The sequence below is a fragment of the Scomber scombrus genome, chromosome 8, assembly GCF_963691925.1.
Source record: "Scomber scombrus chromosome 8, fScoSco1.1, whole genome shotgun sequence".
NCBI lineage: Eukaryota > Metazoa > Chordata > Actinopteri > Scombriformes > Scombridae > Scomber > Scomber scombrus.
Window position 1 is genome coordinate 14306163 of NC_084977.1, and position 25272 is coordinate 14331434.

Below are 25272 nucleotides of genomic sequence, written 5' to 3' on the forward strand. Positions count from 1 at the left end.
CTAGGAGAAGGACAGACCATTACATTTTTGTTTCTGTTCTTTTTAATTAATTTTATCATTGTTTCACTGTGTGGGTTAAAGCACACAGTGTCTAAAAAAGTGACTGGACATCCCTTCATTTTACAGGGTCAGGAACTACAAAGGTTTGAAAACTGCGAGTTGAACCACATCATATTGTAGTTCAGTACTGTGGCCACAGGGTGTCACTCCAATACTATAACACTACAATCAAAAAATGACAAAGAGCAAGAACTTCTAAAACAAAAAGGGAAACAAACATGACGATACTGATGGTATAAGGATACAGCCACTTTCAGTTACCACAGTAGCCGCCTAACTGGATTTTCATAATGGTTAAAAGAAAACAATGGCTGCCCTTTCCTTCACTGCAAAAGCCTTTCAGGGACAGGCAGACTGTTACATTTATAACTATGTGAAGATGTCTGATAAAGTGGAAGTTGAAAGAAAAGGAAAAACCAAACTACCGTCAAACTCTGGGAAGTAGTCAACCAGGTGAGAGTACATGATCTTCTCCTCCAGCAGGTCCTTCTTGTTAAGGAATAGGATGACAGAGGAGTTTTGAAACCAGGGATATGTGATGATGGTCCTGAACAAAGCTTTGCTCTCCTCCATACGATTCTGAGCATCGGGAAGGGAGGAGATAGTTAGAGGAAGCATAAAGGATAGCAGAAATACAACGTCAGAGTAATATCAGAATACAAAATTATTTTTTGTTTACATTATTTACTGTAGACATGATTAACAAATTAAGATTTTAGAATTCCTGGCCTTGTGTACAGATGTTACAGTTAATATTTACATTACAATGTTATTACAAGGTTTTACTTTTTTTTTTAAAAATAATTTTGATTAGCAGCTCTGAGGCATCTTATGTACATCTGTGTCTTTCGTTTGTCTGCCAGGTAAATAACTGGTGGTGAGTCTGTGAAAGTGAAAGCACAGTCCTGACTTCTTGGTTTATAGCTGCCACCCTCTGAGGTTCATGACTTGATCGTTGTTTACCATTAACCTAAACTGTATCGGAAGAACCTTTAAAGACTTAGCATAATAGAGTGAATATGACAAATATATGTGATAAAAAACAAGAACTGTTGACTAGCAATAAAGTTCACTTTGGACTGTGTTTCAGTTGTTTTTGTTGCTTTTTATTTGGATGGAGGGTCAGATCTAACGAGGACTCGTTTGAAAAATAGAAACGACCCAGGCGCCAGTAAAAATACCACCAGGCCAGGGTCAATAAAAATGCAGCTAAACATTCAGTTTTTCTTAAACCCAACATACCAGCAGAAACAAATGAGCACTTACTGGATTAAGTGTATATGTTACTTTCTGTTGCAACTGCCTTTTTAAATAAATTACATTTTGGACTACTTATTCATGTCTTGCACTGCACAGCATTTTTTATTCTCTCATTTGATCTGTTTTAGCTCATGTTATCCTCTATTTTAAACCCTATTTAAATACCTCTTTTTTGTCTTGTATTTCTTTTACATCTTAATTCCTGCATGCTTTTTAAAATTCAAATAACCTTATTGTTGAAAGGTGCTACACAGAATAGATATCCTTGCCTTCCTATATGGTGCTATATACTATATATGCCACATTGCTCGCACAAAAAAAACAAAAAAAGATTGTTCTTGTTCAGTGAATTGACAGAGGCATGCTCCCACATTATACAATTTGTTTGTCCAAACTAAACTGTGTAGCAAACATGAGAAGTGGATGAGTGGAATTGAAACTCATCTCATATAAACTACTAAAAGCTGAGAGCTGCTGTTGAATGTGATTCCTCTTTCTGATCTCGAGTCCCTGCCAGTATCACTCCCACAGTTTAATCTTGGCGAGTCATAATATGATCCTGGCCAGACGTGACCCGATGAAATCCAAGACATTTGAAAACAATCTCGTCAGGCTCTGACTGGTCTGAAGGGTCAGAGTCTCTGTCTTGAGCCTGTCAAGGGTACAGGATAATCTCTGCTGCTGGACTGTGATACCTAAACAGAGTTTAGAAACGACACATTGTCCCGTGTGGCCTAACACCTGTGACCATGTACACATTACAAGGAGGAAAAGTAAATAAGCAGTAACCTGCAAAAAAGAAATCATATCCTTGTGTTCAAAAAGGCAGCGCACCTGAGCAGACCCAGCGCAAATAAAGTACAGTATGCTGGAGTAGATAAACACTGTCCCTGGTGCACCGTGTACCGTGAAGCTGCACTGATGTACAGCAGATATAGTGAGTCAAGCTGGCAGCTGTGTCTGGTTTATGAAAGCCAGTTGTCATATGACCAGGTCAGAGAAAGGGTTTGTTGTCAGAGAGGAGCAGAGGGCATGCAGGGGCTGATCACATTAGCTTTATTAGCGATAATTCTATCTGAACAGTCGGAGGAGACAGCCGACGACAAGGACAAACAACGTATCTGTGGAGTAAACAGAAAGAAGACCTCTATTCAAGTTTGTCAAGAGAGACTTATCAATAATCACACTGTGCTGGGGTTAGCCTCAAATGACACATCTCCTCTGATCTGTTTTTTTTCCTATATGAATGTGACATATTTAATACTTTGATAATGTTTTTTTGACCACCCGTGGGCAACAGTGACATATTATCACCTTATGACGTTGATATAGTGAGCATGTTAGCCAACAGTTGCTTATTTAATCATCCAGCAGCCGCAGAGCAACATTAGCATTTATTTGGAGTTGTGAAAGGCTCAAAGAGCTGAGGGGGAGCGGTAGCGTCAGGTGATAATGCTCTGTGTGTCTGTCGCCTTTCACATGACATGTCGTCATTTGATCCATTGTAAATATAAAAATATTGATAAGTGCAGCTTTGATTGTGAATGTGTAAACTACATTTCATTGTCCAATTGATGTGAATGTTTGCAAATGATGTCAGCAGGATGTTTATGAAGGTTCATTTAAACTCTTAAGATTATTTCCTACCAAACCAAGCTTGATACAGTGGAAACCAGCATGACTTATCTTATTGTGGTGGTTAAATTATGAGTTGAAGCCTCAGTATGAATAAATAACATCATAAATAACCCTAACCCTCAAACAAGAAATCACACATATGTCTGTGTCTCACCTCGTTGTCTGACTCCACCAGGACTTGGTCGTACTCGCTGAGCGCCACCAGAAACATGATCGAGGTGACGTTCTCAAAGCAGTGGATCCACTTCCTCCTCTCTGACCTCTGACCCCCCACGTCCACCATCCTGAGTGGATATGCATGATGGGAAAAAAATAAGAGGCCCACCAAACAGGGCGGAGAGAATCCCATAAAAAGAGAAGAAATAAAAATTAGCTCTAAATCTATCACCCAGAGTCTATTGATGTTCATTCTTTACATATTTAACATTTATTTATTACCATTATCTCAAAGATTTAACTTTTGTTCAATCGTTGAAACTATGGGTGTCAAACAAATCGAACTTGACACAGAAAATCAGGATACACATGTCCCAAATCAAGCAAGTTAATTTAATTACATGTATGACATTTAATTTATTTAAAAATGTAATAAAGGCTCCACAGAGGAAACCCTGAAGTGACTGCTGAGGATAAGCCACCAGCCAAGAATCTGGGTCACTTCAGGACAGAAGTAAGATTGGAAAGTAGAAGATTTATCAGTGCAAAGAGGCATTCATCTTGCAAGATTTTTTTCCCCTCCATTTTCGGATACACTAAGCTTTGCATCCAGTGGTGGCCAATCAATATATTTTAAAGCCAATCTGGCGTTACAATTACTACCACAGACCACTTCAGCATGTCATGAGTCTAGTGTAGTTCAAGCCAAACACCCCTTTTGCACCGAGAATATAAGCAGGAGAAATGTGAACCGAGAATCTGCAGCGTGAATTTCTCAGAGGACAGCATAAAGAGCAAACCTTCCTTAAGGTGAACCGAAATAACTGCAAGAAATGCACATGTCAAACAATGCTGTACTTATTCGGCAAAGTAGATGCAGGGAGCTCATGCAGGAAATAGGAAACAAAATCTATGAAATATTTTCCTGTTTATAAGGGCCAATGAGCCCCTAAATGGAAGGGATATGAGAAACAAGATGAGAAAAAAATGGAATATAGTAGAATTGGTAAATACTGAAGAGTGTGGGAAAATCGGAATAAGCACTTGTAAGGTGTGATATATGGGTTTTGATTTCGAGGTAGGAGACTTGGATCGACTCTTGGATAAACTGCTTCTAACTTTCTGTTCTAATGTTTCGATGCCAACAACAAAACGGGAATTAAACAAATTGAACAACTAATGCTGCTGGATAAAAAATGGAAGAGGGGCAGAAACAGTAAGTCAGATTTTTGGATCTGCACATTTTTCCTGCTGTTACTCTTCAAAGATCAGGCAACTAAACTGTGAAGGAAACCTGATGAATCTGAATCACTCCGTATAAATTTCACCTAACGTATACACCCAATATCACTCTGCAGCCACACAGTTAAACTTTGATCACACATCACAGAGGTGAACACATTCAGGGAGTCTGCCAGAAGGAGTGAGGGCATTGATAAATAGAGTCCTCCAGAAGAGCAGGCCTAAAATAAAGCTCCTTCACATCAGACGACCTCCTTTCTTTCCTCTAGCAAAGGATGAGTGACCTACTTTGTATGATAAGCTCTCCTATGCTGGATAAGCCAAGTGAAATGACATTTTCTGTGACTTCAAAAGCCAATTAAAAGAGAAGGAAGCAAGCCTAATGGAGATGTTTGTCTATGAAAGGCTTCCTTGTTGCAGCCACGGCCCCGATGACTGCAAGCACAAGCAGTACAGTCCCACATGTGCTTGTTACTATCCACACGCTGAGCTGCAAGCTTCTTATCCAGCTCTGTTTTTAATTACAGGAATATTACAACACATTCTCTTTCTCAATTAGGAAAACCATGCTCTTCTCCAGCTCACATTCATTCCCATTTCATATTTGTATTTTTGGTGTTTTAACACAAAATTGATGTCATTGAGAGCATGTAGTGATTCACCATCGGCAGAGCGAAGCCTATCAGCTAGCTGCAGCAGAGCTGCTGGGAACCTCTTCAGTACAACCGCATTGCAAGCAAGAGTTATTTCTAGCCTTGCCAAGCGTAGGAGGGGGCTGACATGATGGCTTCCTATCGATTTGCACTCTACTGTAATCGCTCTTGTTCCCTGGGTCTATCTCTATCTCCTCATCTTCTCTCTCTCTCTCTTTTTTTGCAAGAGGAGAAGGAAGGAAGAAGGGAAGCTGTATTGGTAGCTGGTCCTAAGACTATCGCTGAGCCAAGTCCTGACAGGCTGAGTCTTTGGGCTACACTGAGAAACCAGGAAGAGCTCTCATGTAATAATACGGCCTTTTATGAGCATTTCAGTTTCTGAACATGTGAATGTCTTAAGAATGCAGCTTGGAAACCTAGTATCCATAGTAGTATCCAGTATCCATATTTTACTGATTTGCACAACCTTTACTATTATTAATCTAAACCGGTTTTCTTTATATCAATATTTTTATGTATAATTAAGGATTGTAATTGAGTGATAATATGGTAGGTACAGGACAGCAATACATTTTCATTATTGACCAATTGATTCATTATTTGAAAATATTGAAAAATGTTCATCACAACTTCCATAAGACCCAGGCCATGTCATCAAGTTGCATTAATCATCTGACCAAAAGTCCAAAATAGAGCTGTAACGATTACTTACTTAATCGATTAGTTGCCAGTAAATTAATCGCTAACTATTTTGATAATCCCTTAATCATTTTGAGTCTTTTTCTATTTTGCTTTCCTTTTCTTTTTCTTTGATTCCAGCTTCTCAAATCTGAATATTTTATGGATTCTTCAGTCTTCTACGACAGTAAACTCAAAGTCTTTGGATTGTTGACAAAACAAGACATTTAACATGTCGTGTTGGGCTTTAGAACACAGTGATCGACCACCATTTTCTCATGTTTTGTGGACCAACGAACTAATCCGAATTGAGAAAATAATCAACAGATGTATCAATAATGAACATAATTATTAGTTGCAGACCTTGTCTAATACCAAAAGAAGTCAGTTTTTGAAGACATAATATAAAAAACAACAACAACGAATCACATAAGAAACCCTTCTTGATTAATCATTGGGGTGGCGCACAAATGGAGACATAAAACATGTTGTAGGTGACATATTAACATGCTGACTCAGTCTTCTGAGGGCATTTTGTATTGTAAAATGAACACAGAACACTAGTAGTGGGTAAAAAACTAGAGTTAGTCAAAGTAGTGTAGTTCTTCTTCTACCTGAAAATGATGCTTTGCAAGTCGAAAGGGTATTCTATGATCCCAGTGGTTGGGATTCGAACCCTAAGCACATCCTGTTGGGTTGGTAGATAGGACGGTTCAGCAATACGATCCAGATCACTTAGATAGCTAGAGACAGGAAGGACAACAAACCACAGAGAGAGAGGGAGAGAGAGAGAGGGAGAGAGAGAGAGGGAGAGAGAGAGAGGGGGGGAGAGAGCGAGAGGGAGACAGAGAGAGAGAGAGAGAGAGAGAGGGAGGAAAGAGAAAGTGAAGCAAAACAGCAGATACAGCATATACCCTTCCAAAAGCAAGTGGATCAGTCCAGACGCAACCAAAGAAAAAAACATTCCCGAGAGTTATGAGGGGATTAGGTGACAGTTTGTACCACTAACCCCAGATTTTCCTTGATGGCAGCTCCCAAAGACAGAACAATCCTCATTTTATCCTCCGTTTATACTCAAAGTGTTCACTGTGCATTTAAGGGAGGAAGCAAGAACTTTTAACTTGACTCCAAAAAAATAAAAAGGTATTTAGCACTAAAGAGGCCAGCTTTGACTGCCTGGGTGAAAATGAAAATGAGTGCCTTTCAGGCTAGTCTTGACAGGAGGGTTTGGGTTTGTTCTCCAGTCTTTTGAGAGTGTACCATCAGGGATGTGTTCAAAGTGCTGAGTCCTGCTGTGCAGCACAGGGTAGATGGAGACAGCGGCATCGACGGCTTCCAACTGGCTGACCAACTGTCGCGCAGCTAGTCAGCCAGTGACATCATCAGCAGCACTTGACACCAGTACCTGAAGATAATATTCTCCAGGTCAAATGGGTACTCAATGATGCCGGTGGTGGGCACTCGAACCCGCAGCACGTCCTGCTGAGTGGGCACGTACCCCGATGTTGCTATTCTCTCTAAATCGCTAAGGTAACTGTAGGAGGGGAGGGAACATATGACAGAGATGCACATGTAGGCAAACCAACAGTCTCTGGAGTACGAGACCACATGCACATGTACCGTATATATTAAGAACAGACATACAATTACAGAACGACATTCAAAACATATACACATGGCAACCAGTAGCTCATAAAAATAAATAAATAAATTACAAATATATCTATGCCCAAGCTTTGGTCTTTTTCCAATGATCAACTTTTTAAAAAGGAGTCATATTAGTCTGAAATGGATTAATGCAGGTTGGAATTAGCCTTGATATTATTAGCATTCATTTATAAACCTGCCAACTTTTCTTCCTTTTCCTCTACTCTCTCCATCTGCCTGAAACCTCTTCCCTTCCTCTGTGTGACTATAAGTATGCGCAGGCATAGAAAAGGGTTTGAGGCAGCTTCAACACCTCTATACATGAAGTAATAAATTCTAGTATTCAGCCACTCTGGTAGATTAATAGATTGCAGACGTACTATTTGGTTGAGTCGGAGAGCTGGTACTCTCTCCTGCGATCGTAGGCCTCCTGGATGCCAGGGTCAGCCCACAGCATCTTAATCGCACCAATGTAGGGATGATCGAATGACGACACCTTCTCCACGTCAACCTCGCGCACCACCTGGGCGTTATTCTGAGAGAAAAGCAACCAAACAAAGCTGACTTTAACAATGGCATCTAAATTCAGTAATATTATACAAAAAAAATGTTCATGACCTCAAAAATGTGTCTTTAAGTGTGTAATCACATGTAGTGTCTAACAAAATTATGCATTTATATCACGACCACATTCACTACATTTATAGTGCCATATTTAAGTCAAGTATAAATACTATGTATACTGTATATTCCCACTAATAAACTGTCCTTTTATGGCTCTGTGTGGCCAGCGTGTATTTATAGTGATAAGCCAACAGAGGCCACAGCACACTGGAGGAGACCAGTTCAATTTACTTTACATCTTATTTTACTGCCAGATTTATGATCTATTTAAATGTGGTTTGCATGAGATTAAATGGACTGAGCAATGAAGCGCACAGATTACTGTCAGCTAACTGTTACTGTCTGAAGTCAAAATGAAACAAGCATGATACAAGTACTTTAACTAACATGAAACATAGTTGAACTATTACCATATATCATACCACAATTGTGAATGTTCTTAAATTAGGACCCTTGGTTAATGTTTCCTCTATGATTGTACAGGCCAAAAAAAAAATGTTTTTAAAGCCAAAAATAATGCCAATTATACATTCATTCGGAAATCAATAATCATTTGTGTTTGCGTCTGTGCGGCACTGTTCCGAAACATGAGTCAACCTCTGTGTCGTTGCCTGGGAAACTCTTGAAGCAATGCGACTGCAACTGCAGAACGCTTTGAATTACTGCAAAGTCAGAGCATGAGCATATGGGATGCACGTTAGCTAACATGAGTATGCCGCGTGGGGGACAAATTTAATTACATATATCAACGTTTTCCTCCAAAATGCAATGCCATCCTGCGCACCTCGTCCCTATAGGGTTTTTCCGGTGCATACCACCAGGCCTGAAAAAAATTCTAGGGAAAGACTGTAAGGTGATATTTAATCTTGAGTAAACAAAAGTTTAGCTGCTGCAGTTACTTCAGTAAAACATGCTTTCATCTTAACCATTATTAACTTAATTTCATTGTCTCAGCAGCTTCTCAACAAGGTATGTATGTATTTGGATGCAAGTATCCATCTCAGTATAACACATCACAGGACAATGTTTTCACTCCAACACTTGACAGTACACACCTTGTTCTGCTCATACTTGAACGGGATCTTGAGGGTCTCAGTTGCCCGGATCATGGCCTGCATGGAGGTGAAGATGTTCTGGTAGACCAGTTTGGTGAAGCCCTTCTTGTCCTCATCTGTGTAGCCTGACCCATGGATTATTCTCATCTGCTTGATGAAAGTGCTCTTCCCACTCTCTCCGGTACCTGTGAGGAGGGCAAAAAGATACTGGAGGTTAGCCGACAACTGAAAAACAATCATAAATGGACACGTGAAATTGCTGGTGGTGTGAAAAAAGGACGACAGGCTGCTTCCCACTCTTGCCATGATCCAGGAACATAACAGAAGGTTATAGCAGCCAACAGTGTTATCCTACATGGGGGGAAAATGGTGCAGATGGTGTGTGCAGATAAACATTGTAAAGGGCTTCATGTGAAAACTGCTAAACAAGTAAAACAATGCTAGAAATGAAAAGTAGTAATAGTATGATAGTAATAAACATTTGTTTGAAAATGCTTAAATACCGTAATATCCAAACAAGCTATAATCCAGTCACCCTTGTCTAAATCAATTAAAAATATAATTGACAGTATTATGCAGTCCTCCAACTATTCTGCATTTGCTCTCCTTCTGCTCAAGAGAGTCAAACGCGAGCGTCTCACATTTGTTCAAATGTTACCTTTTTATGTAACTTTTATTTCTGGGGTAATAAACTAGCCTATCTTTGCAACAGGCCGACCTTGTGTGTCCACCTACACCCTGGTGTTGATACACAAGGCTGTGCAGGAATCCGCACCATCATGCCCCCAGGCAATTGTCCAGACCTCAATGCCAATCCCGTCTCTGTGTTTTTACCGGTACAGGCTGCTTAGCCGAGCCGCTCCTGCCTCCACCTAGTGTCAGCTCATTGTTTGCTTATTGTTAAATGACCTTTTCAGTCCATTAAAAGCATAGCCATATCTTCCCATCTCCTATTTTACAATGAAACATGCATATTTAAAACACTGAGACCAAAGCCTCTTTAAAGTTTTCTTTTCTTTCTTTTTTTTACATTCACATTACTTGATCACCAGAATTACAACCAAGTAAGTTGTGTGAATTCTGCAACTGTAGTTACCAATTTCAACAAGCCTAAAATACAATTGTGGTCCAGCCATTGCCCTATAAAGCCAAAACCTTTTTAAAAAAGTCATCTAGGGTCCAGTGGTCTGAAATGTAATCACTGTTTTGGCCATAGTTACCAGAGTGGTAGCAGCCCAGAGTTACCACATGAGGGCTGCACGGTTCACCTCAGCTCAACGAAGAGCTGTGTAAGCCGAGTTCACTCCTCCAATTTAGTATCACAGAGTCCATGCATATGCAAATGTGCACAATCACACAGAAAGACTAAGTCGTAGAGAGAGAGAAAGACTAAGTCGTAAAGAGAGAGAGAGAGAGAGAGAGGCTGGCAGAAACTCACAGAACCCCACAGGTCCCCCTCTCGAACACGCTGTTCTCCACGAGAGCTCCCACAGAAGGGTCTGTATCTTTATATGGACATATTCTGTGAGCAAACTACCACTCCAGGCTTAGGAGACGCCAGAGTCAGGATGAAAGCATCTCAGTTTTGTATACTCTGGTCATCAAGCAAAGAGGAACATTCAAAAGACAAGGCAGGCAGGTAGCGGTCTAACCTAAAGTCAACCTCTAGTATCACCATGTATGTGTCTCTTTCTAGCGTTCTCTCAAAGAGCAATCCTCTCTTCCACCCCCACTCTATCACCTTTTTTTCCTCTACAACGCTGCTCGAGCTCTCCACCACTCATCTCTCCATCTCACTTCTCCCAACATTTGAGTCTGACTCACTGCAGTTTAAGCTCTAATACATTCACTGTATGGTTTCTGCTTTCACTGTCATTTTTCTCCTATTGAACAAATAACTGTCACAGGTTAACAGTACTAACAGAGATATCCTCAAGTTGCTAACAGCACATTGTTTTAACAGTCACAAAAAAGGATATTTAATCTACATACATAAGAAGCTGTAACCAGAGCTTGATATTCTTAATGCACTTTTTAAAGTTGCACCTAATGTCTAAATTAAAGGATAGGTTCACAATCATTCAAAATCATTACTTTTGTTCATACTGGTCATCAGAAGATCCTTCCAGAAGCAATTTAGTCAGATAAAGTGACAGCTGCAGTCTTTTTAGTACAATTTTAGCACTGCCCCCTAATAGTCGATGAGAAAAATGTTGGATGTTTTCATAGGGTTAACCCTCCTACAGTTAACCCTAACCCTAACCCCCAAACTCCCTTAAGGAGCTGCATCTAAAATTAGGTGAAAACCTAGTATGGCTGGACCATGAAACACTAAAGGGCATTTAATTTGAAACGACGGATACAGGAAGTGGCAACACCCAGCATGACACGACCAATGAAGTTACGCTGTTCGTTGGCATTCAGCCTAAGCTTAACCCCACCTATGGCATAACTTTATCACTCAGTCAGTGAGCCGGTCCGCTGCGATAACAAAAGCACCGATTCCTCTGGAAATATCTGTCTGCTTCAGCAATTTCCTACCAGGAAACTAAGAGATAGGAGGATTTAACGGAACTAGCTGACGCATGCAACTGAAAAGGATAACTCTGTCTCTTTGCTGGTTGTTCTGACACATTCGATGACGTTAACAGACAGCTCGCTTCATGTGTGTGCTTGGAAAACTCATATTTAAAGGCTTGTTATTACAGTTATAACATTTTTTCTCAGCCCTGGAACTCAAGCTATTTCCTGATTAAATGAATATCATTAACGTACAATGACTAGTCGACTGAGGGCCTTAACTAAAAACTGTTGTTGACCATAAAAAAAATTCCCTTTTTGTGTCTCGACAGACTAAGTTTTCCTGCTCAGCTGTAGTGGAAGGATTGTAACAAAAAGAGGGAATCTGGCACTAAAAAAAAAAAACTAAAATTGAAAGATATTGTTTCAATTTTACTCATTTGGATGACTGAAGCATCACATTATAATACACTTTTAATATACATTTTTGCACAGAAAAGGGGCTGTGGATTTTGTCCGTAGCACTTACACTGTCATTAGGAATCTCTAAATGGCCAGTATAAACAGGAGGAATGATTAGAGCAAGAAAAACGTGTCAATGTTCATTTGGTCACCTGACTGCTGTTTTAGGACAGACTGGAACAATTTTAAACATATCCTTTAAGCCAATATATCAGACGGGAAACATGGCAGTCTCCGGCCAAAACAGGAAGATAGCAGTGAAAAGATATCTGCACATGAGAAGTTAATCATTCCAAATGGGAAAAATATTAAATGTGCACAGACACACACACACACACAAAAACCCACTAGTGACATTGATGATGTTTACAGCCACGTTGTCTAAGCAGAGCTGTAGTGGATGGTTAGATAATGGAATGTGCTTCGTGTTATAAAGTACAGCTGGTATGGCAAACTAAGAAGCTGAAATGTCTCCCAAGGATGACGAGAGTTAAGTTTGACTCTTGCTGAGTGAAGAGCACAGTTGAGTGTACAGTGAAGGAGTGCCCTGAGCGCTGCTTGCCCTCTAACCAGACAGGATCTTTCACTGTGGAAAGCAGGTCAGGCAACATTGGAGTTTCCCCTTCAGACAGAGTGTGTCTTTGAGAGAGGGACATAAATAGCAATTGTCAAGACGCAGCACTGCAGAGTTCACTTTCTCATTGACTAAAAACCTGAAGCCTGTTAGTGGGATGTGAGGGGCAGAGTAAGAAAGAAAAAGAAAAACTCGATCTAGTTTAAAACTGACAAGAGGAGAAGGAAGAAGGAGAATGAAGGAAAAGGACATGAGATAGATACATCAGCTTTGTTGGCAAATGAGTAATCATGTGTATTTGAATTTTCCAAACACACACACACACAACCAAAATTAAAGGGGCATGTCTTGCAGGCATGATCAGCTTAATTCAACAGATCCCATTGTTCTCCTGCCTAACTGGAAAACCCAGCAGAAGCATTTCTCACGGACAAGCTACTGTACATTCGCCGGAGCTACTCCTGAGGGGTAATGCTAGTTCCCATGGCAACTCCTGCACTGGACTCATAAATACATGGCAGGGATCGGCTTCAGCATGTCTCCACAGAGCCGAGTCAAACACGCAACTTTAGCGTGCATTTCTGAAATCCCACAACGTCCTCGGCCAGTACTCTCCACTCAGGGCATGGGAATTACTATCAAGTACTTTTAACCAACATTTTTAAGAAGTGTTTGAGCAAAGAAAGTTGACAATCTCAAACTTTGTACAGTGGTTGTGTAATGTGTAGTTTGTCAAACATGATAACAGACTCTTTATATCACTACACTTATAGTGTTGTGTTTAACCCCATGAATGTTTTGTATGAGGCATGTATGTAGACATGTTTAACAATTAACACTACACAAAATTTAAATAACTGGATATGATCAGTTATGTATCTGCAGTCTGAATCCTGATATGAGATCTGATGATGTGATGTAAAATTTCCAGTTTCCTATTAAAACAAAAATGTAACTTTTAATACGGATTACAGTAATAATTTCTACTGCAGTTTCAGAAATCTTTATTTCTCACAACTAAAAATGTTTATAGAGCAATTTTGAAATACGTCAACACTGAACATCATCATTGTAATGTCGAAATTAAAAATGTGCTTTTGCCATTTCTGCTTTTCCTCGAAAGCAAGACAAAAATAGGTGCTCTCTTCATGGCCATGTCTCATTAAATTAACACAATAATTGCTTTGTAATTTCCATACAAAGTATATGAAAAGTGGCTGCAACACAGCCATGCAACACAGAAACCATGACTTCATATACAAAGCTGATGAACTAGAAGCTTTGTGCTTTGAGCAATTTTTGAAATCCCCAACACAGCAAAGCCGGAGGGGGCAGGATGAGGAGAAGCCCGATAATCACACAGCCGTGACCGTTAACTGAGGCAGAACCGTGTCACTCTGCCCGACATCCTGCACTGACCAGGGTATTAGTCATTCTGCTAAATAACCATTAACTCACAACAAAGAATAGTTGAAACAGATCCATTTCACTGGGTCGGGCCGGTTGGAGGGCACGACAGACATTTCAGCTGTGGTTTACATGAAGAGTAATAACTTGAAGCAGAGTTTGGCATCCACGATGAAAGAACTAAAAAGAGTAAAAGGAGACAGGAGGAAAAGGAAGGAGGTGCAAAGTGTGACAGAGTGGAGGAGAAAGGCACTCTGAGTAAATGATTCCTTAAAAACTTCCCCAAGCACATCAAACAGGAAGCTGTGTCCACTTCAGCTCAGTGTTGGAAAAGACTTGCTGAAGACCTGTTTGACTGTACAGGAACTGAATGAGTGTCTAGTGGTCCCCTTTTCACCCACAGGAACACATCTGGATCATCCAGGACCATTTTTAGGAACTTGACCTTTGTTTTGAGGAGTCTGGTTCTGAGTTTAGTTCCTGAGTCATAGTTTCTTTATCCCAAACGCTCCCTGCTCCCTTCACAGTACTGTTGGTTCAGCAATTATTGGATTTAAGTCGGGCGTACTGAGCATCGCTGACTGAACTAACACGTTTTGCAACCACTACAATTTGATTACAACATTCATTCGGATTAGCGCCAGGAAATGTTAACATTATACTGCAAACACAAGGGATGGGCCTATGTAATTATTTTCAAACTGGTTTTATATGAAGCCAAATACCGGACCAGACTGGTAATACCAAATTTTACCACTAGTCGTCACATGTGGCGACTCAGCCACATACGAGTGGAACATAACGAGAGCCCATGAAAGAGAATTTAATGTTAGTGGGCCACTGAGTGACACATCGTGTTTATGTTTCTCACAACAACCATTTACGACAACCATTTTTTTTTTTTTTTTTTTTTTTAAATCGTCCCAGTTGGGTTCAGGCCAACTTTACTTCAAGTCCAGCATGAAACCAAACACCAAGTGGATATCGCCACTGATCGCCTTTGATTCACAAAGTCCAGAATCGAATTTCAATTCAATGCAATTCTTGATTTAGTCACATCAGAGAAATACTAATATTTCACAAAGCGTTTATCAATTTATCCTGGGAAATTAAATTACTTAGACATTCAACAAGTGAGCAACACTGTTGTTTCCTTGAAAAAAATTACAGGCAGACTTGTGAACACATTTCCTGGTAATAAAACTATGGACCAAGGACTTTTGTTTCTTGAGCAAATGCAAAAAGATTAAAAACATGATACATTTAGTTTTTTTAGGCATACATGTGCAAAACAGTTGAGCAATAATAATAAAAGACCTGCGTCAATAGCAAGCTTCATCATTATGCATTTAAAAAAAAAAATAAGCACAGGTCATGACTCGGCGAGAGCACAGCACACAGAGCAGCCCAGTGCGAAGGTCATCATCCAGTCACTGCTACAGGGCCTTCCACAGAAAGCCTGACAGGACTTTTTAATGGATGATCAAAGAAAAAACATCTGCAACCTCCTCCTTATTGTGGAGTTCATCCTGGTCAGGACTCCGTCCGCAGCATTTGTCGAGAGGGGCTTCAGTGCCGGACTGGAGGAGCAAGCTCAATGTAAACAAGGCTGCACTTCATTAGCCTGGAGGGTCCAGACGTGGAACAGTTCAACTCCATGTGTGTAGTGGTGAGGAGGCTCACAGGAGCAGGCTGAAGGATCTCAGAGTGAAAACACACAAACCAACAAACGCCATTATGTTCTTTCTGTTCTGTCTTGTATCTTAACGAGAACATTTCTGCAGATCTCTCAGCATCTTTTCAGTTCTTGACACGAGTATATTGTCATGGTTATCCATACTCACTGAAATGTTATGACAATAAATTCTGTTGTCTTCTCCCTGGGTGCTCCATATTCTCTGGGTTTATACAAAATATGGAGAAACCAACATTTACATACCATTCATTTAGTGATACAGTATGTGCCTAAGTTTATATTTTGCATCCATAACTGAAGGAAAACAACCAAATCTAAAGGACACTTCACCGCTGTATGTATTATAATGAATAAATTACCACAATTAATGAAAAGTTATTTTAATTTTTGGCTGTGAAAATATACAAGGGGCCAGTAAAACTACGACTACTACTGTGGGGAAAAATGTTAATGTGTGAACACTGATTATGCAGCTCTAACTGAACCATTTACAACAAGTAAACACCTAATGCAAATAACATTTAGTGTAAACATGTTTACTGAGTAACAGTGCTAATACAAATGTCACTCTCTGGATTTCAAGAATCACATATGGATCATTGAAATAAGGAGATAAGGAATCTGAAACACTGATTTCTTCATTCAGAATGTACAACGCTCACAAAGCCAATAATGTTGACAAGATGAAATACCACAAACCAATTTCATCATCTGAAGAATAATTATTTAATGATAGAAATAGGGCTGAACAATTACCCTAGATTTTATCGAAATCGCAACATGGTATAGAGTAATTTTAAAATCGCAGGAGGCGCAATTTTTGTTAAAGGGGAATTGTGTCTCAAAATATCATACATCATATAACAATTGCAATATTAGTCAGAATAATCACAAATTGATTTTTTTTATTGTTTAGCCCCAAAATGAAACCAACCACTTACACTGTAACCAGCAATAACACCCATCCCCTGGAACAAGTCACGAGGATCTCATTGTAACACTCCCAGAACAAACCATAACCCTTAATAAACTGTGAACAGGTGTTTTTGCCTTTGTGGTATTTCCACTTCTGCTGTCACGAAACACAATTTAAATGCTTAGTGTTGCTGTCTTTACATCTACAACAAAACCATATTAATATGATCTTTGTGATTCTTGGTATGTGGTAGAAACACAAAATTCATGAATTTTGAGATCCTGGGACTCCTTAGTTCCTTAAACTGTTTCACTGACTCAGCATCTGCAGAGTAAGAAGACTATCAGACTACCTTTATTGTCTGTGCATGGACTGACAGCATCACTGGTGCTCGGATTTCCACACTGGCAGATGCTACAGTGTACAGTAACTCCTGCTTGCTTGAGAAGAGGGTGTGTGGGAGATAAAACTTGTTTCATATTCATTTCCCATGTTACTGTTCCCAGTAACACTCGCCAATCCTCCTCCCACTGGTTATATGTATAGCTACAAGACAGCAGAGACAAGACCACGAGGGACACAAAAGCAGAGCAAATCAGTAATAGGTGGATAACAGAAACCTACATCAGAAATGAATGGGGAGGATTATGTAGATGTGCTGTAATATTTAACAATTTCAGCTACAGCACTACTAACAGTAAAAAAGGCAGACTTATATAGATATTGGTGTACATGATATTAAACAGAAGAGAAATAATGAGTCATTACAAACAATGAGTGAACATAATATAAGCAACATCTTTACAATATACTACTTCCAAATACATTTAACAGCACTGTTAAATTTAATATTTCATTTTGAAGCAGGAAGTTATTTATAAGGCAGCTGACAGTTGGTGGTTCTGTTGTATTGGATTGCATTAAATTAATCAGGAGTTTCTGGACTGCATTACACTGAAAGGTGCCCCTGTAATTCTGTCCCATCTGTGCATGCCTTGCAATATACTACCGAAATCCAATATAAGACTAAAACTTGATTATACATTTCTTCACAATCAAGCAATTTATTGCACAGCGGTTCACTGTTTGTTTACAATCATTGTAACATGCAAGTTTGCAGGAGCAAAATAATACAGCTGAGCAAATGCTGGTGTAAGACTGTTATATATGATACATTCATTCAACTGAAATATCCCGCAACTGGTCAGATCTTTAGCTCATCTCAACTTTAGAAAGAAAAATAACTTGAATTGATCTAAAAATTAAAAACACATCCGCTAGTTTAGATGCTCAGATATTTCCACAAAACGCACCTGCTGAGCCAGACCAATCTTCCAACTAACCATCTATGTCATGGCATTTACAGCTACATCTTCCATCTACTCACTTCAAAGGCGGTTTGAATGACATTTTTCACATGCTTTCTTAATAAGAGGGCGAGTGGTAGGAATGGGTGGGAGGGACGAGGATCCAAATCTCCCCAGTTGCTGCTTTTAGATGTTTGAAATATGTCTTCAAAGAGTAAGCTGGTCGGTAAGAACACATAAAGATCTATGTTGAGAGAGAGAAAGAAAAAGAAAGACAGACAGAGATAGGTGGGGGCAGCACACACAGGATCTCCATTCCAGTTTTGAGAAAATTCCTGGCATATCTTTCCTTCTAAAAAGGACTTAGATGTCAATTTAATCATTTTGCCTATTTTGGTTCCCGTTTAATCAAAGTGCTAGTTGTACTGGAACAGCAGTATTTTCCACTGGACAGAGGTTTTGCAGTCTCTTAACTAATTGTGTCTGTAATCCATCTTCAGATTCCCTTCCTTCTTCTTAGTCCAAGACGTAGTTGGGAATTTGCCCATCACTGATGTGTTGCTGTGTAAACACACAAAAGACCTTTGAAGCCTTTTGTCTTTATGGTATTCAGAACTTAGTAAAGACTCTTGATCATTAAGCGTTACGAGGAGGTTTCAATGGGACTGTACATGTTGATAATAACAAACCCAGCAGGCGGTGACATGAGGAGGAGTGGGCAGTCCTTCACAGGCCTGAATGCCACATAACTGCCGAAACTCTGGGCGTGTCAACATCAGTTTGCTCAACCTACAGAGCCGCCAAACAAACAGTGCAGAACTACAAACACCTACCTGCCTTGCCTTCGTACCACACTGTGAAACTCAATTTTTCATCTACCAGGCGCAAGAGCTCGGGATTGCATACGTATGAAAAAAATAATGGTTGGGACGGCCGAAACTGTGCAGGTACACTTCCACCCAGGGCACAAAATTAGCACCAGGCATCAGCCAAATACTGGTAAAAAAAAATATGCAAGTGGCTGGTAGAATTACTTAACTCACCAACCAAAAAAAACCAAACAATGGTAATCTATTGAGCGGCTGGTTAAATTTGAACATTCACTCTTCATTGGGCTGGTGAACAAAAAAGGGAATTTTGCACCCAGTTTACACCACGAACACAAAGTGGACTGACGCCTCATCCTTTTACATCAAGAGCATGGATGGATCAAGGACTTTTCCCTAGCTATGTAGAAGATTAGGATAAAGTCATTACTGATACAACTGGCCATAAAAATGATTATTACAAAAAAAAGGGAAAAAGTCAGTCATATTAAAAAACATATTATTTATCTCTAATATATAAATAATATGATGTTTTCGCATGATGATGTTTTCAGATGATGAAAAAGGCATTTAAATGTCTTACAGGTGTAACATAAGACCCGTGTAGGGTGTTATAGGAGTTAAAGGATAAGGTAATTTTCTATATTTTTCAACAAATGACAAAAATGACCAAAACCAACAATGAATGGATCCAACTAACAAGTACGGTGGGTATCCAAAGCCTGACATTCATTCTTATTCCTTTGTGCTTCTGTTGTCAAAAAAAATATTATTTCAGATTATATTTGACAGAGAAAAGCAGTAAAGCCAACAATTTGAGTTGATGGAAATGAAAGCAAATGTTTGAAACTTCTACCAAACAAATTACTTTGACCATTAGTCAATTAATTAGATCGTAACTATTTTGATAATCAAAGTAATTTCTAAAACAAAAATATCAAATATTCAGTGGTAGCAGCTTCTCGGATGTGATAATCTGAATCATACATGCATTAAGAATTTATAATAGGTCCCCCCCTCCCCATTTTCTAACATTGTCACTGATTAATTTACCTTTTAATCAACTATTTGATTAACCAACTAATCATTTTAGGACTAGATTAAAGCCCCCAAATGTTCATCACAATAAATTAGATGTTATACCAGTAATAGCTGGTAATGCTGAGAGGAAAAAGGTAAAACACTCATATTGAGTTAAGAAATCAAATAGATGTCCTGGCTGTAAGTTATTGAGCAGTTCAATCAAAATGCATTCAGATAGCTGTGATAACTGGTTGAAAGGGTTTGATCTGCTTAGACAATTTACTGTGGAACAGAAGTTGAAGTGCATGTGACTTTCATGGTGGATATAAACTCTATTTCAACATAAACCAATATGCATTAGACATGAAATAACTGGCAGTTAGTTGGCACAGTCACACCAGAGTGTCAGGTCAGGCTGCGTGAGTCTAGCAATTGAAGGTTTCTGGGAAATAAGCTCACGTGGAGTGATGATTAGCATTGTCAACCTTGGCTGAGAGTCAGTCAATGCTGTTAGACGTACAGTTGTGGGAGGAAGTATACAGGAAGGCTTCTGCCAATTCTGCCTTCAGCGGTGCTATTGTGCCTGTGAGGATAGTTGGGAAAGCACAGGGCAGCCCTGTGATGGCCCATGATGCTCCTGTACATACACTCACTCTCATAAGTCTCTTTTGGGTCATTTTATCCTCTTTGTGTGTGGGTTGTTCATCTGTACTGTCTGCAATTTTGTTATTTCTAAAACAAACAAAAGAAAAAACCTTCCATGCCTGTTGTTACCTTGGCAGCGGCTAACAGCGATCCAAATAAATATGGCTAACGTGGGGCTTATCTGTTTGGCTTACTGTTAGACTTTCTAAGAGAAACCATAATAGGCGTAGGTAGGCTCCATGCATGAGACATCCTTGGGTGTTGCCAAAAAACAAACACTCATTAACCCAGATACTACCGACCTGTTTGAGCGGTGTGCGCACTGACAGATTAAGTGTGTGCTCAGTGTGTGTGTGTATAGTATCCTGACTCCCATTTGAATTATGAGTTAAGGTAAATATCCCGCACTGCCTGGGGCCTTAGTTCGTTCAGGTGTACATAAGGTGCTCCTGACGTCGTGGATTTGAATGTGACTCTGCTAGGTGCTTTTCTTTCTCTGCCGTTCCTTTGACATGAGGCAGGCAGCAAGTTACTGTGTTTCAAAAGGTGAAGGACAAAACAACTTAAGCTCTGAGCTTAATGTTGTTTTTGGAGTGGTTTCCCGTATTAGACAAAGTTGCTGCTCATGTGTCAACACTCCTGCTTTGAAAATATATCAACAACAGTTTTAGAAGATATTAAGCACTTGAAAAACAGTTTTATTTTTTGGTACTTGATGAACCAAAAAATTATTAAAATAATTTAAAAAAATTAAAGTATGATGTATATTAAAAGCATGACTTTAAAAAAAAAGCCTAAATATGTGTATCTTGAACCTTTGGTGACCCTGCACAAACATTCATGTAAATGAAGCAAACAGTATGGAGCCGATTGTTCCAATAGAGCAAAAGCTTAATTATGAGACTCTAAACCCATTATGTTATTATCATTATAGTGAAAGGAGCTACAGTCAATCCTTACAAAACCCAACAAAATCTGAGGAGTCATCTGTAAGCTATTAATTAACAACGAGGAGTACAGAAAAGCCAGTATACAACATAGCAAAGAATCAGGCTACGTGGGCTGTGTTCACATTAATTCAAACAACTTCAGTTTTCATTCATTCTAGGGGTGGGTAAAAATATCGATTCATCAATGCATTGCAATATATATTTTCCCAATTCAATATCGATTCAAGCCCCTGGCCAGTGGGGGCGCAGTGAGCAACACCTTTGTGTAATTCGCGTTGTACGGACGGAGGCAGCACTCGACCAAACAACAATAACATGGCAACCGAAGCAAACTTGCAATTGTCACCCACAATGCCGCCAACATCAGACATCCCAACTCTCCAGGAAGTTCCGGGAGTCTCCCTTATATTGATAGCGGCTCCCTGACACCCGCAAATGAGACGTTATCTCCTGGAATCTGGAGTAAACGAGCAAGAGAGAGCACTAGAGAGTGAGTGCTTGTGTGTGTATGTGTGACTATAAATGCAGCGTGTGTGAGAGCAAAGCAAGAATCGATATCGAATTGAATTGGGACCTAAAGAATCGAATCGAATCGTGAGATTCTTAACAATACCCAGCCCTAATTCATTCACACACAAAAAAAAGGTGATAGTCCAAGTGTAGATGCTCAGCTACAGTAAACAATGGAAATGGCTGTGTTGTTTCAGCCGAACATTTCAGTATTGTTTTACCCTCTGAAAACACACACGTAAAAACACAATAATAATGATCTTGGATTCGCCTCATTGTGAGTGTTTTCTTTTTCACTTGCTGTGCTGACTCGGATCATGATTTTCTTCCTTCTTATCACAACTTCAGTAACTAGATGAGGTTCAGATCTGCTACACTTGTATATGTGGCTTTTGTTGTGTGATATGGCATATTGTTCTTTTTGTTAGGTTTCCTCTGACATTAGCGAGGGTGGCCTTCATTTCAAACAAGGTGACACACCTTTGCTATACTACCCTGCTGCCTGGTGGCATTTGCTTGTTGGACTTAGAGGAATGTGATGAAAAGACAATATTTGGCCATGAAGGTTATAAAATGAAATGATAAAACACAAAGATTAACTTTTTCAGGTACTGGTCCTCAAACATACAACATGTCGCAAGTAGCACCTCCTCCTATAAAGCTTGCAAATGCATTACTGGACCGTTTTAGACAAATACGATGTGATCTTGTATTATGTAATGTAGGAAGCACAACTGATGAAAGTAATGTGTTTAAAGGGTGAGTCTTAGGCTCCTGTTTGGCCTGTTTTGAAACAGGTTTGTGCAATATGAATATGTTTCTAAATAATTAGGAAAAATAAATAAAATGTGTTGTTTTACAGGTTTTTAATCCCGGATTGACTTGACCTTCAGTCAACAGTGGATCCAAACTGGAAGAGTGGACGTCATCGTTTGTCACAATGCGTAACACCTTTCTTTTTTCTCAATGTAACAATATACTTTCATGACACTTTGACATTTTTCAAGATTTTTCAACATTTCTCATTTTTTTAAAACATGAAACTTGTCTTATGGGTATAATTTCTTGTTACAGTAGAATAAGTTGTCATGCATGTTATTTTCAAGCAAGCATAACTTAACTTTGTAATAAATTGAATATGTTTGGGTTTTAGTTTTGTTTGAAAAAAACAGGACATTTAATAACCATCTTTGGCTCTTCCCCATCAGTTTTCTAATGTTTTATAGACCAATCAATCAATTGATCAAGATCAGCAGATTGATGAAAATAATCTTTACCTGCAGCTCTAATGTCGCAATTCAGAGAAAAATATATCATAGGAACATGAAAAGATATCATGATTACGAGAAGACAAGTGTTTTCATAGCAACTGTCATCAACGTCAAGGGGAATCGTTCACGCCTGTTATTGATCACTATCTGACTGTTTCTGCTGCACGCTCATTATCAGATCACATGTATACTTAAGAGTGCAACAGCCAACTTGGGTTAGTAAAGATACAAATGTAAAAATGTACCTCAGCAGTTTGACACAGTTACACACACACGCACACAGATTCATCCCCACATTAAAAAGCTCCTATTTACTGAAGAAAGCTCACAAACTGGTGTTGTTACTGCGGCTCCTTGGGCTCCGGCTGTACACATTTAATTACTTGTGACTTTCATTAGCTACAGAGCAGGCGGCAGCGCACTCCTCTGACCCTGACTCTTCCTCAGTCTGCCTCGCACTGGCTAACCACACCACTGAGGAGAGCCAGTCTGTTGCTGACAAACAGCTGGAATAATTGCCTCCGCTTAAAAACATCAGACAAAACCTCCTGTGCTCCTTATAGGTAGCATTTCACACTGCACCAAACCTCAGACAAGTAAAACCACTACATAAAATAAAAAGTTTAGAGCATTAATGTGCAATTTAGAAGAGCCTAATGAACAAATATGAGTCAGAGCACAGTTTAATATTTCCAAGATAAAACTGAACTGAAATATTTGGTTCCAGCTGCAATGTTTATGCTCTTATAGCAATATTTGTAACCAAACTGACAAAACGTTGTTCATTTAAGTTTTTTTTTTTTTCCAGTGGCAAAAAATATGAAGTCATAAGCAACTGGAGATAAAAGATTCAAAACAAGATACATGCGCAGCCAAAAACATAATAAAAAGCTACACTACGCGTGAAGGTCTATAAAAGGATGAAAGCAGCCCATAATAGGTTCCAAATGAAGTGAGGCGACCAGACTGCACTATAACTCACGCTGGAGCTGGATGGATGCTTAGATCCTTTTCACATAAGCTTAAATGATGTGACAGCACACTCCCACCACATGTGGCAACAAAAAATGGCTCCTGCAATTTGCACTTAAACATTTTCATCAAAAAAATTGGGTGGAGAGGGCAGAGAGGGGGGGTTTTCCAGATTAATCTCTTTCAGTGAGTCACCGTCCCAGCATCCCATCGTGAGCAGGAACAGCAGGACAATAACAAAATGTTTGTCTGCCAGCGACATTTTAATATTTCCGATCAGCTTTTGGCAATATGTTGGCTGACTGAAAGAACAGACACATTTTGAATTTATTTATATAATATAATATAATATATATATACACATTATTAAGGTAGACTAAACATTAGAAACACCCCTTAGTATAGCCCAATACAGTTCAACAGCACCACAAACTACAGCCTTCAAAATCACCATAACATAAATCAACACCTCTTTAAAACAGTTTAAATAAAAACTGGACATTATAATCCTAATGAAGGTAGATTTAATGCTGGACTGGTGTATCAAACTGCATAATTGTATCAAGGTTCACCTAATATCAAATCCAGCTGCATTTGTCTTGGTTTTCATGGACTACACGCAAAGTTGTGGTTGTAATGAACCTGAAGCTGTTTGGTGATGGATAAAAACTCCAGAAAGTGAACGATGCGTGGACTTTGGTTTAATTTCAACAATATTAGTACAGTTAGATAGCTAACCATCCAGATCCAGAAACATCCATCCCAACACAAACATACAGATGAAACGCGTTTATGAATTCAGAGTGAGATAAAGGTTACACACACACACACACACACACACACACACACACACACACACACACACACACACACACACACACACACACACACACACACACACACACACACACACACACACACACACACACACACACACACACACACACAGATTACAGTTGGAAGTAATTAAGATTACATATGTATCTTAGTGAGACGGATGGATTTATACATTTTCTACATCAACCACCTCCAAAGCTATCCAATCTGCTCAAGACGCACATGTGTAAATGGGGTTAAAGGCCAGTAATGGAGACCGATTAAATGCCGATCCTTTTATTACTTTCATGTACTCTACTGTGTTTTGTCCACCTCAGCCTGTGAGTCCTTTACAACAGCATA

The 25272-nt window shown here is 39.4% G+C and overlaps 1 protein-coding gene across 2 annotated transcripts in view; it reads right to left on the bottom strand.

The window, feature by feature from the left end:
• Positions 1-25272, bottom strand: part of LOC133984855 (guanine nucleotide-binding protein G(q) subunit alpha-like) — a 33792-nt gene that overhangs the window by 4967 nt on the left and 3553 nt on the right. Inside the window, exons 2-7 of one of the 2 annotated variants that reach the window (XM_062424344.1) lie at positions 9014-9198; positions 7715-7869; positions 7093-7221; positions 6302-6430; positions 3113-3242; positions 486-639 (exon numbers count right to left, since the gene is read on the bottom strand). In XM_062424344.1, coding sequence (XP_062280328.1) covers positions 486-639; positions 3113-3242; positions 6302-6430; positions 7093-7221; positions 7715-7869; positions 9014-9198 — 882 coding nt within the window. The remainder of the gene's footprint in view (positions 1-485; positions 640-3112; positions 3243-6301; positions 6431-7092; positions 7222-7714; positions 7870-9013; positions 9199-25272) is intronic. The other variant, XM_062424343.1, reaches the window with a different exon arrangement.